Below are 20078 nucleotides of genomic sequence, written 5' to 3' on the forward strand. Positions count from 1 at the left end.
GGTGTTGTGCATAGACAACCACTCACGATGGCCACAGCATGTTAGCTTGGCTTTGCATTGGCTAAATAATGCTATTTCCTCACATACAGGATTTGCTCCTATAGAGTTGAGACTAAACAAAGAGCCAAGTTTTAATTTGGGTGATGCATTTTGTTCTCAAGGTGACGTCATACCGTGGAACAAAAAACTAATCATGTCTCAAATTAAGAGCCACACTGCTAGAACAAAAAGGTTAGATAAATTGAACAAAAAGCAAGTGAATAAAATATCAATGTCACCTGGTGATCTTGTTTTTGTCAAATGTAGACAGAGAGACATGGATGATAATCCTATAAGAAAATATTGTTTTCTGTTTGAGGGTCCTTACTTATGTATAAAAAATTTTGGGGATTCTCGTATTTCAATTTTGTTTTGCATGAATGGTGATTTTGTTGAAAATGTGGCCATTGAACACGTAAAGTTATGGAGGTGTTCACTTGGTAAGAGGAAATTCTGGTTGCAACATTTGCAGAATATCAATAGCTCACATGCTGATCTGGTGCAGAAATTTCTTGTCCAAAGTAAACAAGAACAAGTTGATGTTTCTTTAGCTGCTATATCTTACATAGATGTAGTAACTGCTTAACACATCAACTTATAAGGGTGGTTTGTTGGGAGTATCTTCTAGACTGTTGGTCTAGGGAGGTATGTTTGGCCACAGTACTACTGTTCATCTTGATGGACAAAAATACAATATAATATTTTGAAGTATAAGTTTGTAATTTTATTTATGCACAATTTAGTTGCGTGATCACTATATTTAAGTTTATTATACTTAAATATAACTCCGCATATTTGTGGGAAACTTGGCATTATTATGCACAACAAAAGCAAATTTTAAAACACTTTAATAGTTCATCTATGTAACAAACTTGAATAGCTGGTGAAAGATGTTACCCAAGATGTTAGTTAAGCAGTGGTAGTGTACCAAGAATGTAAGTGCATTTAAAACGCTTATATATGAGAATTATTTTATTTGCTATTAGGGAATTGTTAAGTCAATAATTCCTGAAGATGAATTGTTTCCTCATATATTTTATGAAGTTGACATGTAGCAGAGACGTCCACTAGATGATCCAAGCTCGTCACTCATAATTCCATGCCACAGTTGCATGAAAGCATTGTGAAGTGTTCACGTAAAGGCAATAGTGAGTCCTATTGTGACACTTAATGTAGAAATATTTATTATATGAATATATATATATATTTCTTTTTATGATGCACATGTATCTTTGGTGTTTTATCAAGTTTGGATTCTTTTCCAATAGTAATCGTGTAGTGTTGATAGGTTAGGTATTTATGATTTCAAATACACTTATCAAGCTAAGCCACACGATGATGCTGCTATATATGATGATTGAAGGTTGACTATTTCCACATCTTAGGGGTATAAATTTATGAAGGAAAGATACATATTAAGACCAGTTATACTAGTTTTTTCAGGGAATGTAATGTTCCATTTATGTTATAATATAAATGTACTTAATTACATAAGTGATTACTCTGAGCCACGTGTCTTATATTGATAATGATCGTAAGTATCAAGTATCTTTTGAGATAACCATTCTTACCATGTTTTGGATTAAAGCTATGTTAGATATATTTTTGATGACTTCTGAAATCACACATGACTACGTTAAAAAGGTTTTAGTCAATGAAGCCTTAGAGATGTGTTATTTTATCAATGCACTTGCTAGGATAAAATATTTATACAGACTGTGATGAAATTTTGTTGGTATGAGGTATATTTTAGTTGTTTTATTCTAAATGAGCAACAACGTTAATTTGTGACTTCCTATTACAACATATCAAAGGACTTTGACATGATCATATAATATCTTTGCACTTGAAGATATTATAGTAATGAGCTTTCACAAGGTATTGTCAGTGTGATGTCATTCTCTATAAGTGTGATCTGCATTAAGAGTAGACACAGATTGATTAATTATTTGACAATTTCAGATAGTAGCCTATTTTCTCAATTGCAAACTCAAAGCAATTCTGATAATCAAAAATTGATTCATGGTTGTAAATTCTTTTTAATAAGCACATGTAGATGTTTGACAGTGTTATACATCTGAGATTATATATCCAATATATATGTTCATACTTCATAAATGTATAATGTAATATTTTCTTTATCATTACAAAACATGATAATGATATCTTAACTGATAACATGTTGTTTATTTTGTTGGTTTGAAGGACAAAAGATGCTGCTTCGTTTCACAACCATACCCATGAGGGTTGGTTGGTTGAGTTCTTCTCTTAGACTGTTGCTTAAGGATGGTACAGTGAGTCACAGTACTTTATGCACAATTTTTCTTTAGTCAGATGTCAATGTAAAAATTTTCTCATTTTTCATGTTTCTTTCCTTGAGTCTGAAACTTTAGTTCAGGTATGAAGTATTCATCTGTAGAGTTTGCCTTCATTTGATCTTCGTAATTTGACATTGGTCCTCATTCATATATCTTGATCCTTAGTTGTGATTAACGGTGGAAAAATTCAATATAACAAATATTCTTTGTTATGTGTATTTTGGAGTGCAAAAAATTTATAATATAATGTGATAGCATGTGCATAATAGATTTTAATGCTAAGATTTAGCTGTGGCTTAAAAACATTTAATAGAGCTCTGAGATTCCAAGAGTTGAATTGTAGGCTCAAATAGAAATAAACTTGACAAGAAGCAAAGACGTGTTGATCCAAGCTTAAGTCAAGTAGTAGGTTCCTTTAAAATGATAGAATGCATTATGGCTCCAAAATGTGTTCCCAAAGGGCAGAATAGGAAATTCGTGCCATGACGCTGTGAGTTCAGGAACAACAGTTATTTATGATTTATAATTTTTGTGCACACATCATAATTTATACATTTCTTGCATGAATTGATTTGTGATGTAAGAAATCTTAGTTTCGACACTTCATAAATCTGAGGATGTTTGCTTCTCAATGCAGGGACTTAGATTTTTGTCTTGTTAGCTGATGTTACTAGATAAATGGATGAATTCCCAATGGGAATTACTCTACATATAGAAAATTATAATTAATATATTTTTGGCTAAATAAAGATTAATATAGAAATTATGCTCTCAGATTAAGAATGAAGTTCTTAATGGTGCTTCATTGGTTCATAATAAATAAAAATGTTATGTAACTACATTGTTTTATGTAAAAATGGTTCATATGGAACTTCACTAGATAATAATTGTTGGTATGTAGAACTTGATTTTTTTTTGGTTTGTTTTTCAACATTATTGTGTACTAAAAACTCATTATGTGTAGTTGCACTGTATTAGTTCATGATGAACATGTTCTTGTTGTATTGTTGGAAAACAAATATTCAGTTATACTCATTAAAAAAAAAATCGGGAGACCTGGGCAGCCATAGTTGCTTCATAATGATGTGCCCAGGTAACACAGATTCAAACAAATGTTACATGGGTTGCATGACTTTTTGATCACTCGGTATATCATGGAGTCTTGTTCCCTACTCTTCTGCTAGGCATGTCAAGTAATATTTTTTACTTTCATTTCATATTGTGGCTGGTAGCAGTGAGAGATTTGAAGGGGGAACTAGGTAATCTCCCCCTCTCTACATTTTCTTCCCCCACCTCTACATCTTATTTAATTCCAAACCAGGGAAAGAATTTTCCCCTTCCATTTAAATTTCTGAAGTTGAATTCAAGATGGCGGACATCAAGATGGCTGCCGACCATGCGGGTGACGTCAATGTGGTTCCCCCTTGACCAGGCAACGATTGGTCATTTCCATTTTCACGTTCCATGCCGCAGTGGCCTTGTACTAGGGGTGTTAAGAGACTTATTGAGCCATAACTTTGTGGTATTGTTAACTCTGCAGTGAAAACAAATGTCACAGTTGTTTTCCTGGTGAAATTCTAGCCCATTTTGATATGTCGCACGACCCCATTCCCATTAAAATTTTGAAGTTGGCGGACATCAAGATGGCTGCCGACCATGCGGGTGACGTTAATGTGGTTCCCCCTTGACCAGTCAACGATTGGTCATCGCCATTTTCATGTTCCATGCCGCAGTGGCGTTGTACTGGGGGTGTTAAGTGACTTATTGATCCACCCTGTATATCATCAAAAGCAGTATGGAATGTGTAGCAAGGGACGAAGTCATTAGCAATCAAGTAACACTTCAAGAAGATATAAAAATAACTGTAGTATATTTCTAAATGTTATGTTTTATAATAATTTAATTACATCCCCCACACATAATTTACCTTTGTTATTGTTAAACTTCTGAAAATGGACTTGGTTTACAAAGCCACCCTTCCCCCCGGAGATAAATTCTAGCTTTGAGACCTGATAAGTGGAAAAGATCGGTACGTATGTTCAAGATAAGGGATTCTTGGCACACCCTTCGGACAAAATGTTGTCTACTGTCTTGCCTTCCAAAGGTAAAAATATCCAAATGTGAAGATAGGAAGCTGTGACATCCCCACCCCGTTCTAAATTTTCTTCAATTCAAACACTGCCTGGTAGCATATTTTCTCTCGTTTACACTTTCCCTGTTTATTCGATAGATGGTTTTACCTGGCAATAACACTCGTCAGTAACACAGTACACTAGAAATTATGGTATATTAAATACCAGAACATTCACGCTATTTTTAAAAGTTTTATTTTCTGTGTGTGTTGATTCTCGAGATGTCCCATAGCTGAAGTCACCCGTCGAGGTTCATGAATGGTTACGGATGCCATACCAACCTCTGAGACTTCCAAACGTTTGGACAGCACTTAGTGAAACATGATATTCAGGAGTGCTCCTTGGAATTCGACAACAGCTGACCCAACCCACTTCCAGTTTCTTCCTCCACGGCTGAAAACCGGGCTAGCGATCTGTTGGCAGGAGGGAAAATGTCATAAATTAACAATAAGAGCTGCGGAAAACAGGTGGACGTTGATACTGGATTTCTAATGTTTTATAGTGTAAGAGCCGCGGTGGTCTAATTTATCCACCCCCGTGGTAAGTGGTGAGTGCAACGTGGTGCTATGATGCCAGGAATCCCAGTTCGGACATGGATGTTTGCGATTGTCTGTCCTCAATGAACAAGTTCAGATTAATTGGGATGAGGTTTGTGTTGGAAAGCTGCCGCTTAGGAGTTTCCTTTGAAAAAAAGAACTCGGTATTGCATGTGACTGGCACACGAGAGACCCAGGTTCGATTCCCATGGTGAGTGATCTAAGGTCGGAATTTTCCTGATCTTGTCTCCGCATAATACGGATCTGCGGCTCACCCAGCCTAAAATCAATTGGCACCTGGGGGGGGGGGGAGGGTAAAGGTGGCTGGAGCATGGTACGGTCACGTCACCTCCAAAAGGGTCGAGATCGAGAATGTGTGGGACCCTAGCTTCAAATCTCTAACTGTGTCTTCATGGCACGGTGCTACATGCACGGAGAACTTTACCTTTTTATAGTGTTTACAATGAAATTGAAATATATCTTGGCATAAATACTTGTATTTTGTGCCTGAAATGCGTCATTGCGTTAGTGATGTAAGAGCTTTCGAAATGATTGATTTAATAGTTAATTGGTCTTAATGTACCCATTATGTAAAATCATACATCCACAAACCAAAATCTGGACACTTGGGCCGAACTGCATGCGATGTGGTTAGCACAGCGTTCTTTGTGAGTGCCGTTCAACAATTTCATCTAATCCCCATTCTTCATCACTGTCGCAATTATCTAAACATAGCAGAAAGTGAAGAATAATAACCAAATTGATCAGTCAATCAACGGACACTCGGTTCTAGGATCCAGATCCAGGTACCCTTTTCTGGTTTCCATGAACTTTATATTGTTGACCATCCATAGTATATATGTATTTATATGGAGACCTTCCCATTGGCATAGTGGTATAAAGTCATCGCCTTGTAATCAAGGAGTCCCGAGGTCGATACCCGGCGGAGGTACATTGTGGTTTGGACCACACTTTAAACTGTAGGCTGGCTACCCTTTCTGTGCATAAAACGATTTAAAAAAAACAAAAAAAATGTGTTATTTATAGGTATAAAGAATAATCCGTATCTACATTAATAATGGAAGAATATACAATAGTGTATTTTATATTAACAATAAAAATGCCACAACCAGCCCCTTTACGGGAACACCACTGCTTTAGAAACATAATTCACCCTCGCAGTAAGTTGACGCATATTCCCGCACCACATCCCAACCATGTTTTCGTGGGTTCGGAACACATTTCAACAATTTCATTCCACCATTTCCAGTCTACAATTTAAAAGCTACCCAGTTAGAAGTTCAAAAGACATGTTGCTTTCTCTTCATATTCTAAACCTGATGTGTGTTGGGTCTAAACTACCTGTCAAGTTCCAACCCTTTTTCAACATCGTCGTTAAGGGACCGTGAGCACCTCCAGTGAGCTTGCCAGCCGGCAGCAGTGTTGTCCTGTCAAGAAAAGTGAAAAAATGCGAATAAAAATGAATTAATTAATTTTTGGGATGTTGATGCAGAAAATCAAAATATTGATCAGTGGTTCTCTAGAAACATCCTTTCTGAATGTTCAGTTAAAATTGGAAAATTTTCTGTCGACTGGTTCTCGACTGGTTCGTGACCAAAGTTACCCCCATAAGCTTACATGGAAAATGCTCAAACTTTTCGCCGGAGTAGGAGATCGCCTTAAGCACTGTGGGCCATCACCATGGCCTCAGCAATAAACGATGATTGCAAAATTCAGAAACTTTAGCCTCCTGTTTCTCAGTAACTATGAGGTCTAGAGAAGAAAAAAATTGCATGTATTCATACCTTGTTAGTATTAACAAATACACCAAGTTTCGTGAAAATCTGAAAAGGTGGGATGCATTTTGAAATTTTTCTGGGAGATTTGATGTGGAATCAGTCTACACCTACTTAGAAATCCTTTATTACATGTAGCACAGTGGAAAGGTTTTTCTCCTTCAGGGATAACATCAACACGAAAAGTTTGTGTATGATTGTTAGATAACGTTTAGTTGGAAACTTCTTACCACATGCATCACATTCAAAAGGCTTTTCAATAATGTTGTATGCATGCTTGCATAAAAAAGGTAAAGTGTTCCCCTGTGCTTTGCACCACGCCATGAAGGCGTATTGGGGGTGTGGGAGTAACGCCCCACACTTTCTTGATCCGGTCGTGAGTAGGGGTGATGTGATCAGCACCATGCCCCTGACCGCGTTTACCCCCCAGGGTTTCCCCCAGGTACCCATGTTATTCGATGCTGGGTGGGCGCCGGGGCCACTTCAAACGTTAGAAGAGTTCCCGGATTTGAACCGGCCGGGGATCGAACCCAGGACCTTGAGCATGGTAGTCAGACACGTTACAGACTGAGCCACCGGGGCCACATACTTGCATATCATTAAGTGTTCTTGAAGATAATTTTTATGATTGTATGTTCTATTACATGAGTCACATGTAAATGGTCTTTCTTTAGTGTGAATCCTTTCATGTGTCTTAAGATAACATTTATTACGAAATATCTTTCCGCATTCTTTACAGACAACATTTCTCACCTGTGTGACTTTTGATGTGAATTTCTAGTGTTCGCTTTTTATTAAATGACTTTCCACACATTCATTTGTACAAATCAGTTTTTCAAGGTGTATTTTCATATGCTGTTCCAACACATTCTTGCTTGAAAATGTTCTTCCACAAAAATTGCAATTGCATGTGTGTATGTTCATATGAGTACGCAAATAATCTTTCTTTAAAAAGCTTGCTCCACAAATATCACAGAAATATTTTTCCCATGAATCAGAATGTATTTCCAAATGGGAAGAAAGCAATCTCTTATGGCAAAAACATTTCCCACAAACATTACAAGAAACAGAATTTTTTCTGTGCACCATTTTACGGTGTTTCTCTAAGTTTCTGGAAGTCTTGAAAGCAGCGGTACATATATCACAAGCGTAATTTCTTGTACGAGAATGCACATCTTTTTTATGGTTGTTGAGCCTATACCTTTCTAAGAATGTTTTGTTACACTCGATGCATTTATATGATCCTTCCTTTTTCAAATGAACTTTAATCATGTGTAGATTTCTGTCACGAGATTGGATGAACGATTTATCACAAAGTGAACAGGAATAAGGCCTTTCTTCTGTGTGGTATCGCATGTGTATCTTCAGATGTGGTTTTGTTCCGAATACCTTTTGGCACACACCACAGTGAAATGACTTGTCACTTGATTGTGTTTCAATATGACGCTTTAACGTACATTTCTCTATACACATTTTTTCACAAATGCTACATGTAAATGGGCATGTATGAGATTTCAAAGTCCCCAGATTTACAAATGATTTCAGGCACACTTTGCAACTGTATTTCTTCACGCCAGTGTGCCTCCATTGGTGACTATCACAATAACTCTTTGTCCTGAATGACCTTCCACACACAGAGCACAAATATGGTTTGATATTCAAATGAGTTAACACATGAGATTCCAGAGGAAGTCTGTATCTGAATTTATTGTTGCATATGGTACACAAGAACGGTTTCTCATCTGTGTGAATCATCATGTGAGTTCTGCATGAAACTTTTGAGGTGAAAGTTTTATCACATATCCTGCATCTGAATGGGCCACTTCTATCTTTGGTTGCTGCACGATAGAGTGAGTAGGATTCTGCTTTCAACTTCTCATCTTCGTTTGAACAAGATATGTAACTTGACACAAGACTTTTCAAAGCTTCTCTGTCACTGACGCCACTTCCATATCTCAAATCTTCATTTTGATTCTTGAAGTTGCTAAAATTTGAAAAGAACACAAAAATGACCAAATACATCCAATGCAAATCAAACATGGATGAGAATTTTCTCGAGTACATATGAGGCGTTGCGGATACAAAGGGTCAACGCAACAAATGCTGGTTTCGAGAAAAACGCATTGAAGTAATTTTGCACTCAGGCGAACTCAACAAAAAAAACATTTTAGCTATTTTTGCTCTTGGATGTCTAAATTGTGTTAAGAAATATTATCTATAACAAACATTCGAAAGTGAGCAAAGAAAATAAATGTCAAGGAAAAAATTAGGGAAAACCAGACTTGTAATGAAAAGAACTATATTGCACAAAAATCCTAATGAAAGGAACTGTATTGCACAATATACTAATAACAAAATCAGAACTCACAACTTTTTTTTCTCATTGAATTTAAAACATTATTATAACTTTATTTTAAACTGAACAATATGTAATTTAGTTATCGTAATCCACTTGGTCGTCTTCTATTTCCTCAGCGTCACCCTTGTTTGTGGAGCTTTTTCCAGGTTGATTTTCCAGAATGGTTGTGAAGTATGTTGATCATGGCAATGGAACGTACGGCAGTAGATCACTAATATCCTTCCACGTCATCTCGTTTTTCCCTCGCTTTCTGGAGTATCCCGCAACTTGATTATCCATAATTCACGTAATGAGACAGTGATAACATTCCACCAATGTACACAATAGAAGTGACGGGCAAACTAAACTAAACTAAAATAAACGGATTGAATCCAAGCCACATTGCAAGCGGTGGAGTGGAGGGGGGGGGGGGGGTCCAAGTAGCAGGGAGCTAGGGTGTTAAGTACACCCTTCATATCCGGAGCTCTACTGCTCTTAGAAGATAGGATAGCTTCTGTCAGTTCTAGTTTAGAAGGGAAAAAAAAGCTTATCTACCATATTCACTAATGCCTGACAAACCAAGTTATGGAAAACTTTTTCGGCCAATGTTGAGTTCGGCTTTTGTATCCTCAACGCCTCATATTTTATTTCCATGAACCATGCAATTGTTATAAGCATTGTCCAAATGCACTTTGGAGTATTTCACTTATTTCAAAAAAGTAAAACACATTGCTTTTCTGCCTCATTGGTATAATATCACAATCATAGAAGTACAACATTGGGCACGACACATAACAAATTAGGGAAAAGCAAAATTTCAACTTGTGTTTACAGTCTATCAGCAAGAGCATTTTCATAAGAGTCCCCAACTCCCTTCTTGCTTCCCCCTCTTCCCCCTAGATAGAGATTGCACATGCACAGATATTAACCACAACATCTGAACAAATCATGCTTCAGAACAAATTCAGAATACACAACAAAACATAGGTACACTTTGTAAATTACATAGTACTCAATATGTGAGGTGCATTAAAAAAAGGGCAGATTACAGTTGAACCTGAATTATACGTGTGTCAAGGTGAAGAGAAAATAATATTTGTAACTAAGAATTAATTACAAATCAGATTTAGATACCATGCGATATTATTACTAACATACTGTAATTGTATCTATTTTGAGGAACAATATACGTAATACACACAATTTCTGTCAAGTGGTAAATTACAGAATCTAAAAGTTAGACACTGTGACACCGCCTCGCTGTTATTCTATCTCTGGCAACTTGAGACCAATCACTGCCATGCCCTCCTATCTTGTTTCCTATTTCAAAATCGCCTTGTATTTTTGTCCACACAAAAAACATATACTTTTGTAGCTTAGTTACATATGTACCAATCAACTGTATTTTATGAAAATTAATATGTATAACCCAGAATTACGTTTAAACACATTATGTACAAATAAGGTTTAGCTAACATGTTTTTAAATTATATTTTGCCGGAACCTTCAGCAATTTATTTATAAAACAGAATTTTGCAGAACTGAGTTGCATATAAAGCAGTCTCAAATGTATTTATACAAGTTGACTGCCAAGAGTGATCGGATCACGCCACTGCAGCATCATCAGTTGGTCTATTGGCAACCCAGAAATAATATTTTCACTAGTTAGCTGTTGGTTATTCTGTGACTTAAAGTGTGTTAAAATGGCTGTGTGATTACTAGGGAATGGATTTTTAGGTGCTTATAATAAATTAATAGGTATAATTATTAATTAATAATAATTTTATGGAATAACTAGCTTTAGATGCATTTGTACACAAAAGTTACTATTTTTAGTGCAATATTATTCTTTGAATTTATCCAAAGAAAAACTTCATCATATTTTGAAGCACTGCATCACCATATGCTTTTGAATGTTCTCCGTGGTGAAGTTCTTCCGGTTGTCCATGAATGGGCACTTGTACAATCAACAGCAAATGAATTAGGAGAAAAAGATTTTCTCGACGAAAAATGAGTTGGTAATGCTGCGAACACCGAGGCAATCTTAATAAGACGCTTGAGGAGCGTCGAGCAAACTTTCCTGAAAAGCACAACTTAACTCCAGTATCGAAGGTCATGCTACACGTGGATTGGCAACTTTCGGGAGCATGCTGTCTGTCTACATAATTCTCTCCAAATGCCTTTTGAAGATGAACCTTCGGCTCGCATTTTATTTTTCAAATGTAGTTCTGACGTTGTAGTCATTTTACAATTATTTGTATTTGTTCTTATTTTGCTTTGCTTTTATGTCACCTTTACAATTAATCGAAACTATCAAGATGGATGATAATGAGATTAAATTGATGAAGATATTAAAAAAGAGATTGCCAGACCAGGACTCGAACCCGGAACCTAAAGCGGATAAGGTGGGGAGACCGTCAATAACTCCCGGCCATGAACTGGAGTATAAAATTTGTAATTTCTCAGGAGTATTTTTTGTTCTGTTCATGACTAATACCTGCTTTAGGACACTTAATTTATAAGTGACACACTTCGTTCGGTGGGGACAAACCACGTATTGTTTGAGAGGACGGACACATCTCGTTCATATACTAGATACAATCCTGGACTATACTTGAAATGTGACGTGCTAAACAATACTTTCGGAGATCAGTTTGACATAGCAATTTTGATATACAAGTTCCATTTTCTCTACTTATTCATTATGCCTCATAGATAATCTCGCAACAATGCAATTGACTCGAATTCACAATGACTAATATATACTGGACCTACATATTTTAAATGCAAAATCTAGGTGATGAAAATATGCTTCAACACGAAATGAAAATGCAATATTCATTCAATACACTAAAAAAGCTAACCAAAGCAGACTTTTAACAACACTACCCATGTAACGTTTCCATCCTCTAGCAGGGTTTTCGTTGGAGTAAGATTCACATGGCGTAATAGGATTATCATTCAATACAAAGCAATAGCTATAAACATGAGATAAACCTGAAATGAGGGGTTAGAATTCACAATAAGAGGAGTGCAGCAGGTAAAACAAAACACATATGTAAGGAAGAGGTGTATAAGTGTAAGTTTCTATGTGAAAATTGACTGAGTGGTAGCACTAGACGATTTTACATCAGGGATCCTAGGTTTGAATACCGGTCTGGGCATTGGTGTTGTTTCTGAATGTTCTATTTATTTTATCTTCACTCATCTTCGTCGTCGCGATTGCCCAAAAGTGGAAGGAAAGTGACGCTAAATAAAAATAAAAAAATATATGTGAAAATTAGAAGGTTAATTAAGAGCTGATAGGTAAAATATACTCTATGAGCGATGTTTGATAGAAGTTCTGTTAAGATGTCAAACCTGTAAGAAGCAAATAGCAAAGTTGTGTGAAGGATTGAAGATAAGCTTCGATAACATGGTCACCTGGATTGTCTCGAGCTGAACCAGTAAATGGGTGATGTTTAATCCACAAGGCAATTCTGCAAAACGAATGCCAAAAGAGGTTCGTGTGTGGATTTGGTCAGCATGAAATTGTTCGGTGATGATAAGTCAATGGTATTTTTTCTGTTTTTGTTATTTTACGTTGCTTTTCTACCTATGGATCTTGAATGACGAATAAATTAATTGGGTGAACTGATAAACACAAAAAAGCCAACCCCATGGCTAATTTGTTAGCGCACGTGCTTCAAAGTAAGGTGAGGATGTGTCATTGTCTGCATCCCACTTCCATCTATCACATCTACAACCTTCATCATTGCGATTATCCGAGAGTGGTAGAACAGTGACGTGAAATAACAAAAATATCACCCTCGGTGTCGATTTCAAAGTTTGAAGTATTGCTGTTTCTGCATTCAATAGCGGCTCTAGATTGTGACAGTGATGTGAAATGCTTCTGATTTTATAAGAAATAGTAAAACGAGAAGAGCGATAGATATTCCTCTATTTTCAATTTTCTCTAAAACTATTTTCCCCGACTGTGGTGATAATGAATTCTATGTAGTATGAGAAATATACTTTAAATTAATTTATACTAATTTATGCATATGCATAAATCGTCGCCGCATTGTAATCAAGGAGTTCTCGGTTCGATGCCCGGTGGAGGCACATAGTGATTCGGATTCTAGTTTAAACTGTAGATCTCGTCCCGGTTTGCCTATTTGTGCATAAAACTTAGACTCAGAATGATTAAGGACTTTTCGAAATATTCTGTCTGTATCGAAATGGCAACTTTCTTCAGAACGAAAATGATACGCACAGCACCTCTAATTACCCACTGCCATTCAACACGCTACTATTCGCAAATTCAGAATTATTATTTTAGGGTTCAAATTCTGGCATCTGAAAGAGGGACACTTGGCCCCAAAAGTTTCAGGTTTGTTAACATTTACTAGTTAAGGATATTTTTGTTAAGCTCCTGGGACCTGAGGAACAAAAATATAGATCTTTTAAAATGATTTCTCAAATTAAATGTAGAAATTATGCAGCACACTAGCCCAGGGACGCTATAGCTTATTCATGGGATGGAAAAATTGTCATTTCCGCCCCCTCGCCAAGCTGTATATTCGATTGATTTAGATTCGAGTGTTAATATTGGTTATGATTATTGGTAAGGTGATAAGGGGTTACATCATTCATTGAAACTTACGTAACTATGCTATTGGTTATACAGTATAAACAATAATAATGACCATTATCGTGCCTAGCACTCTGATTACTTTACTGGGAAGATAATTTACACCTGTAAGTTTTCTGAAACAAATACACATTTCACTTCGTATGACAAGAATCGGCGATGAAATTTCATAAGTAGAAATTCAGTAGCATTTGTTTACCTTAACTTTCGCAAGATATGAAAAATTCCATTTTTGAAATTTTGGATCGTAATGTCGTGACCATCCCTGATATTTTCCTTGCATATCAACGATATTTTTTTTAAAAAAAATAGGGTTAGCAACCCTTAATTGAAGACCAAGTGAATGACTTGCGATGTGGTAGTCTGAAACCTGGCCAGGACGAGCAATCGTTCATCGGAGCTACGGAGTCAAGATGCCATACACGTCTGAAGCTACTCTGGCCGTATAATTTTCATGTTCCAATGTGGCCGCACAATTTCCAATATCGCAATAGCCATTGGAAAGCATGAAAATGTTGTTCGTCATTGGATAGAGCGTTTTCAACATGAAGGAGAAGAGGCCTGAAAACAAGAAGGAAAACAGGGCACCGCAGAGTGACATCGGGAGAGCAAGATGCTGCTATTGTGGAACACATTGCAAATGATCCATTTTCTCCAGCCAGTATTGTTGCCAGACATTTACAACTGCAGTGTTCAAGTGATACAATACGAAGGTGTCTACAAGCTGCGGGGATACGGCACAGAACACCAGCGAAGAAAGTGCAACTCACAGCGCAACACGTAAATGCTCATCTTGGGTTCGCTTTACAATATCTACCCATGACAAATGACTTTTGGCAAACAGTAATTTGGACTGACGAGAAAGTGTTTTGTTCGGATGAAGATGGCCAAATTAATTTGTGGCGACCGGACAGAGTTCGTTATGATCCAAGATATGTTCGAAGCAATTGAAGAAGTGGAAGAATTTCAGTGGCATTTTGGGCATGGATCAGTGCAGCTGGTGCAGGAGATATCGTAGAAATATCCTCGAGGATGGATTCCGAAGAATATATTAAAGTGCTTGAAGCACATATGCTACCGACAGTTTGCGTTATTTATCCTCGGGAAAAAATGTCCATCATCAACTTCGTTCATGATAATTGCAGTATCCATACGTCCAAAAGAACGAAGCAATGGCTTGCACATCACCCTGACATTCAGCCATTCGAATGGCCAGCAAAATCACCAGACCTCAATCCAATTGAAAACGTATGGTCCATTATGGTGAGAGAATGGGAACCTGGCTATGAAAGAACAAGAGAACAATTACGTGGCCATATGTATGACGTATGGAGAACTATACAGAACAGGCCACGTATTTGTCATAGACTTGTTGAATCTATGCCCAGAAGATTACGTGAGGTAATGGACAACAATGGCTGGTGGACTCATTACTGAACACACGTCAACATTATTTGAAACATTAAAAATCAAGTTTATTTTTGTTTGTTTGAATGAGTGTGTCCTTTCTTTGTTTCTGTTTTCCCTAGAGACAATATATTTATTTTCTTTGAAACATTTTGAACTCTGATTTTTACAAGGCTCCATTAATTTAGCATGTGACACAATGGTCTCAAAATATGGCATTTCAGTTTGGAACAGGCAAACTAAAGGCAAGTTTGCAAAAGCAAATACATTTTTTTCGCCCTTGTAACTCATGGTTTCTTCCAACCAATTATCGAGTGATTTCTTTGCTTTGTGTTGCTCTAGGTCACTCAGTCGCCATTTTTGTTTGTGAGCATATACTAAGTTTGATTGAAGCTTATCCTCTATCCTTTCATCATACAACTTGACTATGGGCTTTAGGTTTGACATCCTAATAGAATTTCTATCAAATATAAATCATCAACTTTAAATATATTTCACTAACTAGCTCCTACTTTCCAAAATTTGGTATGTTTGGTTTTCAGATGATACACGTGATATCGTAAAATTTGAATACGAAACATTTGTATTTTATACCTATGGAGATCTCTTACTTTTGTATCTCAGATCTCCTGTAATTACCTACAAATTATACCTACAAACCTACATCCCCTCCCCCCGACCTGTTTTCAAGGATCGATCCAGCATCCACCTCACAGAAATTTCCATCTCGATCATTGCATATCAAATGAGTGTGGGTCTTCGTGAATCTTCCCTGTAATGCAGATCCATAATTTGCTCTAGAGCATGTGAAGATAACTGAAAACAATACTTGTGTATATAATTTCAATTTTGAACTATTCATTCATAAATTTACTTCTTTCATTGTGGGAAGGAAACTGTCAGTCTGGAGATAGGCCAAGGCTCTTCCAGGGCTGTATAGCCACGTTTTTTATTTACTTCCTTCTTTATTACTTAGTCAAAATTTGTGACAGTTAGTTACTGAACGCAAGTTGCATTGTTGCAGAATATGCGGATACTACACATGTTGAAAGCATAGGTGTTCATTTGGAATCAAACTCCCTCACCCTCCATGATTGCAGTAGCCCTCACCCTCCACCGCCCTCACCCTCACAAGTCTTCTGGAGAGTGAGGGTGAGGTCTGCCCTCACGAGGGTGAACACATCTGGTTAAAGAATCATGACGATGAGGATGAGTCATGACATGATATAAGCACACAAAAAACAATGCCCGGGCTGGTATTTTTTTTAAAAAAAGGAATACACCTATTCGGTAGTATCCCCCGTCATTCACACGTTTCTTAAACTTTCACACATGTCATTTTTTACTCTAATTGTTTCTCGGATATGAATGAGATGTGCCTCCCCAAACGCCCCGTCAAACAAAAAGCGGATTCTCCCCGACGAACACATTTTGGATCTAATACCACTCATAAATTAAGTGTCCAGGAACAGATATTAGGTATGAATATACGATAAAATACTCCTTAGCAATTACAAATAATTATAAGCTAACTCATGGCCCAGAGTTAGAACGATGTGACTAAACTTCCCCGCTCTTGCTTCCGAGTTCGAGGCCAGGTCTCAGCATGGAGTTCTATCTCTGAAGTTTCCTTATCAATTTAATGTAATTATCATCCATAGTAATAGTTGCGAAAAATTATAAATGTGTCATGGTAAAAACAAAGCAAAATAATAAGAAAAAAATATTGCAACATTACTGCAATGTGAGAACTACGTTGGCAAAAAAAAGTGAACACCAGATCATTTTCAAACAGGCATTTGGGGAGAACTGTGTAGAGGTAGACAGACAACATGCTCCCGGAAGTTGCCAACCGACATGACCTTCAGTACTGAAGTTGTGCGTTGAGAAAACTTTGCTTGAGACTCCTCAAGCGTCTTATCACAAATGCCTCGGTGTTCACAGCATTGCCAACTCATTTTTCGTCAAGAAAATCTTTTTTCTCCTAATTAATTTGCTGTTGATTGTACAGTCATGGACACTTCTGGGTTGTAACAATCCCATTAACTTTCAATGTGATAGTAACAACCCAGAAGCATCCATGGAGAACCTTCTCTCTACGCTTCAGGAAGTTATTGATGCAATCTTCATAAATGCAACTGTGCCTGATTCTCAAAGCAGGTTTGGTTCTCTCCGAGGCAAGTGCTAATGTCGCCACCTTGTAACGAAAAAGAGGTCTTAGGTTCGATATCCGTGGGAGGCACATAGTGGTTCCCAGATCCCACTTTAAACTTTAGTTCAAGTCCCGATTAATCTATCTGTGCATAAAGTGTGATAAAAAAAAACCCTCAAACTCCAGGCAGGTTTGTACTGGTGATCTCTCCTTGATGAACATCCTCTACAGTAGGGCAGTTGTACTTTCCGATGCAAACTCGTATCTTTCACCTAACTGTTGTGCCAACGGGGAAAAAGAAGACATGACTGATCACTTGCAGGGTTGCTTTTCCTACTAGTCACAGCAGGCACTCGAAACAGCCAATCAGGCAGAGGTATTCTTGGAATCTTCACGCACTCTTACACTGTTGGAGGCCAGGAATATGTTGGCCCTGTTTTAATAACCGAATGATTTTTTAGCTAGGATTCAGTGCGTAAAAACAGCCTGCATCTTGTTTGGAATAATCTATCTATAGTCCCTTTAATTGCCTGGAAAGTACAGGATTTAACGCCTTATCCAGTCAGTTTGCTCCACATTTTCCCAATTTCGTGATACAGGCTGGTGGAAATTTGCACAAACGTTGACACACCTTCATGTTGCATTGCTGCTTTTGCCACTTGGATTCGTTCAAGGTCTCAAAGTTTAAGGGTCTCAAACCTTTGTGGTAGAAATTAAGAGTCGTTCTCAACAAAAGTTATTTTTAAAGTTAAGCGAATAGTTTAAAATGAATTTTTCAAGTTAAAAAGGGCTTTTAGGCATTTACACTAAATTTATGGTTAATTTAGGCATTTTTAGGTCCTACAGTAGAGGGGTGCTGCGTTCATGAAACGCAAAAATCTCTAAGTACCATATGTCTATGACAGCAAAAAAAAGTAGGTATGGACCTAGAAATCCATTCCCTACTGATTGCACACTCCCACCAGTTGAGAAGTGCGGGCTGTGATTCGATTTCTTAATGCTATCAAAATTCTCCGAGAATTGTGTGAAGTGTATGGTCAGGGTGTAAGAACTGAAGGAAAAGTACAGCAATAGTGTAGTGCATTGTAACATGAGAAAGTACAATCAAAATCTATCTACACAAAAAAACATGGGAACTATTTTCTGGGACCAACAAGATGCACTTTCGGAGGATTTCACGGAACTTGGAAAAACAATCTCATCATAAGCATATTGTGAAACAATATCAAAACTAAGACATACCATACAAAACTTACAATGTGAAATGTGTCACTTGAGAACTGTTCTTATCTATGATAATGCTAGACCACAATTTGTTGCCCTCAGGCTGCAGACGATTCAGTGGTTTGGATGAGAACATTTTGATCACCCTGTGTATAGTCTGGATCTTCCACCTAGTACTTGTCACGTCTTCCTACACCTAAAAAAAGGTGCCTTTGCATCTCAACGTTTTGAAAAAAGGAAAAAACAACAACAAGGTGTTGCAAAGACTTTGTTGGATTGGCAGATATCTCAGGGGGTTACGGAAGTGCTTGGAAAATAATGGTAACTATGTTGAAAAATGAAGTGGATATGTACGTGGGAGTACCCAAAAGAAACCGAACATATTTTGTGGTGGGCAGAGCTTTTGTAGTACCACGTTTTGCTGCTAGGAGCGCATAGAGCGAACCTTCCTGAGTCCGTAAGCCGAGTGCCATCGCTGAGGCAGGTCAGGACACGTTTCGGTGGAGTTTAAAGTGACAGCTGTTTTGTGTGATCGTCGTTTTTGCAATGGCTGATTTTCGGGAACATCGTGCAGTGGTGAAATTCTGCTTTTTGCTTGGAAAGAGTGGAACAGAAACTCTTCAAATGTTAAAAACGGTGTACAAGGGCGATGCTATGGGGAAAACTCAAGTGTGAGTGCTTTTCCCGTTTCAAAAATGGTGAAATGTCAATTGATGACAAACCTCGTTCTGGTCATCCTTCCATGGCCCGAACACATGACAATGTTGTAAAAATTCATGAAATCAACAACGAAGATCGACGATGGACCATTCAGAGTTTGTTCCACAAGGTCAGACAGTTAACCAGGCTTTCTACTTGGAAGTAGAAACAAGAGTGTGCGGCGGAAGCGGCCCGATTTGTAGCAGTCGGGTGACTGGTTTTTCCATCATGACAATGTCCCAGCTCACACAGCCCTGTCTGTACGACAATTCTTGACCAAAAATGGTATGACCCCTGTTCCTCACCCCCATACTCACCCGACCTTGCCCCGTGCGACTTTTTTTTGTTTCCTAGAATGAAAGGAGACATGAAAGGAAAGTGTTTTGCTGATGTTGCTGAGGTGAAGAAAAAAGCGAGGGAGGCGCTGTCACGCATCACAAAAGATGACGTTAAAAAATGTTTTGAAAAATGGAATCAAAGACTGGACAAGTGAGAGTACTTTGAAGGGAATTGAAGGTTTGTACTTAAATTGTTAATAAATAAGTTCACACAAAAATTAGTTCGGTTTTTTTTGGATACACCCACGTATGTGTTTGTAGCCATTAATACAATATTGTTACAATTCTTTTTGAGTTTCATATAATTAATTGACCCTTAATTTTTATATGTGCCTTGTCTTTTAAAAAGGTAAATTTTGGTAATGAGTTTTGAAGTCTAGGCTCAATAGAAATTTTGATCGACAAGATTCATAAGAATCATCCAGATGGAAGTTGTACACTATTTCTTAACCTTTAAAAGGAAATA

General features: G+C 37.4%; 1 protein-coding gene across 1 annotated transcript in view; it reads right to left on the reverse strand.

Moving 5' to 3' along the window:
- Nucleotides 1-4817: 4817 nt before the first annotated feature.
- Nucleotides 4818-20078, reverse strand: part of LOC146002758 (uncharacterized) — a 57857-nt gene continuing 42596 nt past the window's right edge. Inside the window, exons 4-5 of the mRNA XM_083140694.1 lie at nt 6363-6473; nt 4818-4902 (exon numbers count right to left, since the gene is read on the reverse strand). Of these exons, the coding sequence (XP_082996820.1) occupies nt 4818-4902; nt 6363-6473 (196 nt within the window). The remainder of the gene's footprint in view (nt 4903-6362; nt 6474-20078) is intronic.

This window comes from Lepisma saccharinum, chromosome 19 (assembly GCF_977018435.1).
Source record: "Lepisma saccharinum chromosome 19, izLepSacc3.1, whole genome shotgun sequence".
NCBI lineage: Eukaryota > Metazoa > Arthropoda > Insecta > Zygentoma > Lepismatidae > Lepisma > Lepisma saccharinum.